This window comes from Penaeus vannamei, chromosome 7 (assembly GCF_042767895.1).
Source record: "Penaeus vannamei isolate JL-2024 chromosome 7, ASM4276789v1, whole genome shotgun sequence".
Taxonomy (NCBI): Eukaryota; Metazoa; Arthropoda; class Malacostraca; order Decapoda; family Penaeidae; genus Penaeus; species Penaeus vannamei.
The window spans coordinates 31,129,189-31,131,688 of NC_091555.1; the positions used below are offsets into that span (position 1 = coordinate 31,129,189).

A 2,500-nucleotide genomic window follows, 5' to 3' on the forward strand; every position below is an offset into this window, starting at 1 on the left:
ACATCGAGAAATGCGGGCATAAACAGGAAACCCTTTGGATATCTGTCGATGTGCCTAAAACAGACTAGACTTGGCGACCTTGGTTGCACTGCGTCCTCTTACAAGAAAGAAAAGTAACAAATCGTGTTTTGTAGTTATTACAATAATACGTCGGCAAGTCTCTGGCGTAACGATATATGCCATGTTCTGAGTTCGTTTCAGAACAAACGGTTGAATATGCTGAGGTTGTAACTTAACCAAAGCGAGTCTAGAATGCCAATGAACATGACAGACATGAAAGTACGTGCCTTGATGTGCTCGTTACATTTGATTTCGTGTTCATTTGCGCTGAACGGAAATATGCCCCGTAGAACGACACTCGTGACTTCGCTCTTTGTAGAACAGTGATGGTGAAAGTGAAAATAGGATTACATGCATTTTTGATGCAAATTCTTCACGTTTGGAGGATGAGGCAGAGTAAGCGAAGACGGGTTTTCCGTCCTCAACAAGGACACTCGTTCAACGAATCTCTTTATCTTCGCGATGGCAGAGATGTAAATGTGTGCTCAACGATGGGGTCTGCTCCATTGATCACGGGCACAACACTGTAACGGTGACTCGCGTGAGACTTTTGGTGCAGACGTGAGGATCTGTCGTGATTCGTCCACCATTACTTGCATGTGATTCTGCTCACAGCGTGATCTTCTTTCATGCCTAAATCGGCGTCGTAAAACTAGACTTTAGACATGCATGCCCATGCCAATTCTTGTGATTTCCATGGTAGTAATATTTGTTATCATTCCTGCTGTGTAGACGGCTCAAGTTTTTGCAGTGACGGCAAACAACAGGTTTTGCAGATACACTTATACTGGTTCAGTGTTCCTCTAACCTTTCTTACGAGCATATGGAATGATGCAATCAAAGGGGTAAAACCGATATATTCCACAGAAAATTATCCCGAAGATTGTAGTACCTTGGACAGCAGGTTTGCCACTCGAGTCTTCGGGCAAGATAGAGGACTACTAAATTACATGAGATGGAACATGAAAATGTTTAAAATCATGTGTTAACTACTGTTAGATGTGTCTACAGAAGATGAAATGAAAAAGTCTAACCCTAAACCGATGCCCTTCCCAGGCCCACCACACATACAGAAGTTAAATCGAGTGTAATTTCTGTAAATTTGGATGATTGTGATTTGGGCCACTGCAGTCAGGGGCGTAGCTTTTTTAAGGGTAGGGTTTGGGATGGTTCACTCCCAATCCTGAAAAAAACGCCAGTTCGCAGAGCAAATCTGCTAAGAATAATTCTCGAGGGCAAATCATAAAAACTTAGCAGTTAACATATCCAATATAGGGGAAAAAATATTACTCCATTTTAAAATCGGAAAAAAACAAAGAATTTCAATTAAATGAACTTCAGGAGAATGATGAAACTTGATGTTGGCTGTGAAACCAAATTTGATACTGACCAGTATATTGAAGATACTTCATATAAGAGTGATTTTTTTCTTTCCTGCTTAAAAATGGCAGGACAAAATTCCTTAATCCCCAAATGATTTTATGAAGCAACGTCCTTAATCACGGTGTTGTTGGAAGTTATGTGTGCATACAGCATTGCAACAATGGAGTCACCTTAGGTTAAACTAAATTTTCAGGCCGAAAAGCAACATAAGAGAGAGTTCGAACGGAATTTGTTTCTCATGAACTCACACTATCACTTTAAAGAACCATGCAGTCAAAGGTACAATAGTCGTTGAAGACAACACACACGTATAATGTGTTGTATATGTATATTATATATATATATATATATATATATATATATATATATATATATATATATATATATACATACACAAACACAGTATATATGCACAAATCTCTCTCTCTCATATATATATATATATATACATACATATATATATATATATATATATATATATATATATATATATTGTGTGTGCGTGTCTTTATATATATATATATATATATATATATACATATATATATGTGTGTGTGTGTTTATGTATGTATGTATGTAAAGATACACATGCAGAAAGGTGGTTGGGTAGATATGTTAAGAAAGAAAGAAATATGTGTTATAATCACCACATTCCTTATTCGTATTGTTACTATCTTTATTATTTTGCAATCAGTTTCATCTAGTTTATTCTCTTTATCGTTGTCACAATTCTTAGTACTTGAATTATGAGCATTGTCTCAGATTTTTACCAATAGTTTCATTATTTTAGTTATTAGAGCCACTGCCATATTATAATCTTTATCACTCCGGCCACTGCTGCTACTACTGCTAGTAATAATGATTATAACAATATTACTACGACTGCTGTCATTACCACCAACCACTGTAAACTGGTCCTGTAAGCGGTAGTGTGCAGGCAAGGTAGAGTCTGGCAGGATGCAGTAATCTTCGGTAGGAGGGAAGGAGTTGCAGACGCCATGGTAACTTAGTAGTTTATTGATGAGAGATACATCTGATGGGCAGAGATTCAGCCTGG

The 2,500-nt window shown here is 37.2% G+C and overlaps 1 protein-coding gene across 1 annotated transcript in view; it reads left to right on the forward strand.

The window, feature by feature from the left end:
- The first annotated feature begins 2,463 nt into the window (after positions 1 to 2,463).
- LOC138862160 (uncharacterized) overlaps positions 2,464 to 2,500 on the forward strand; it is a 564-nt gene continuing 527 nt past the window's right edge. Inside the window, exon 1 of the mRNA XM_070123332.1 lies at positions 2,464 to 2,500. This exon is cut by the window's right edge and continues 370 nt beyond it. Coding sequence (XP_069979433.1) covers positions 2,464 to 2,500 — 37 coding nt within the window.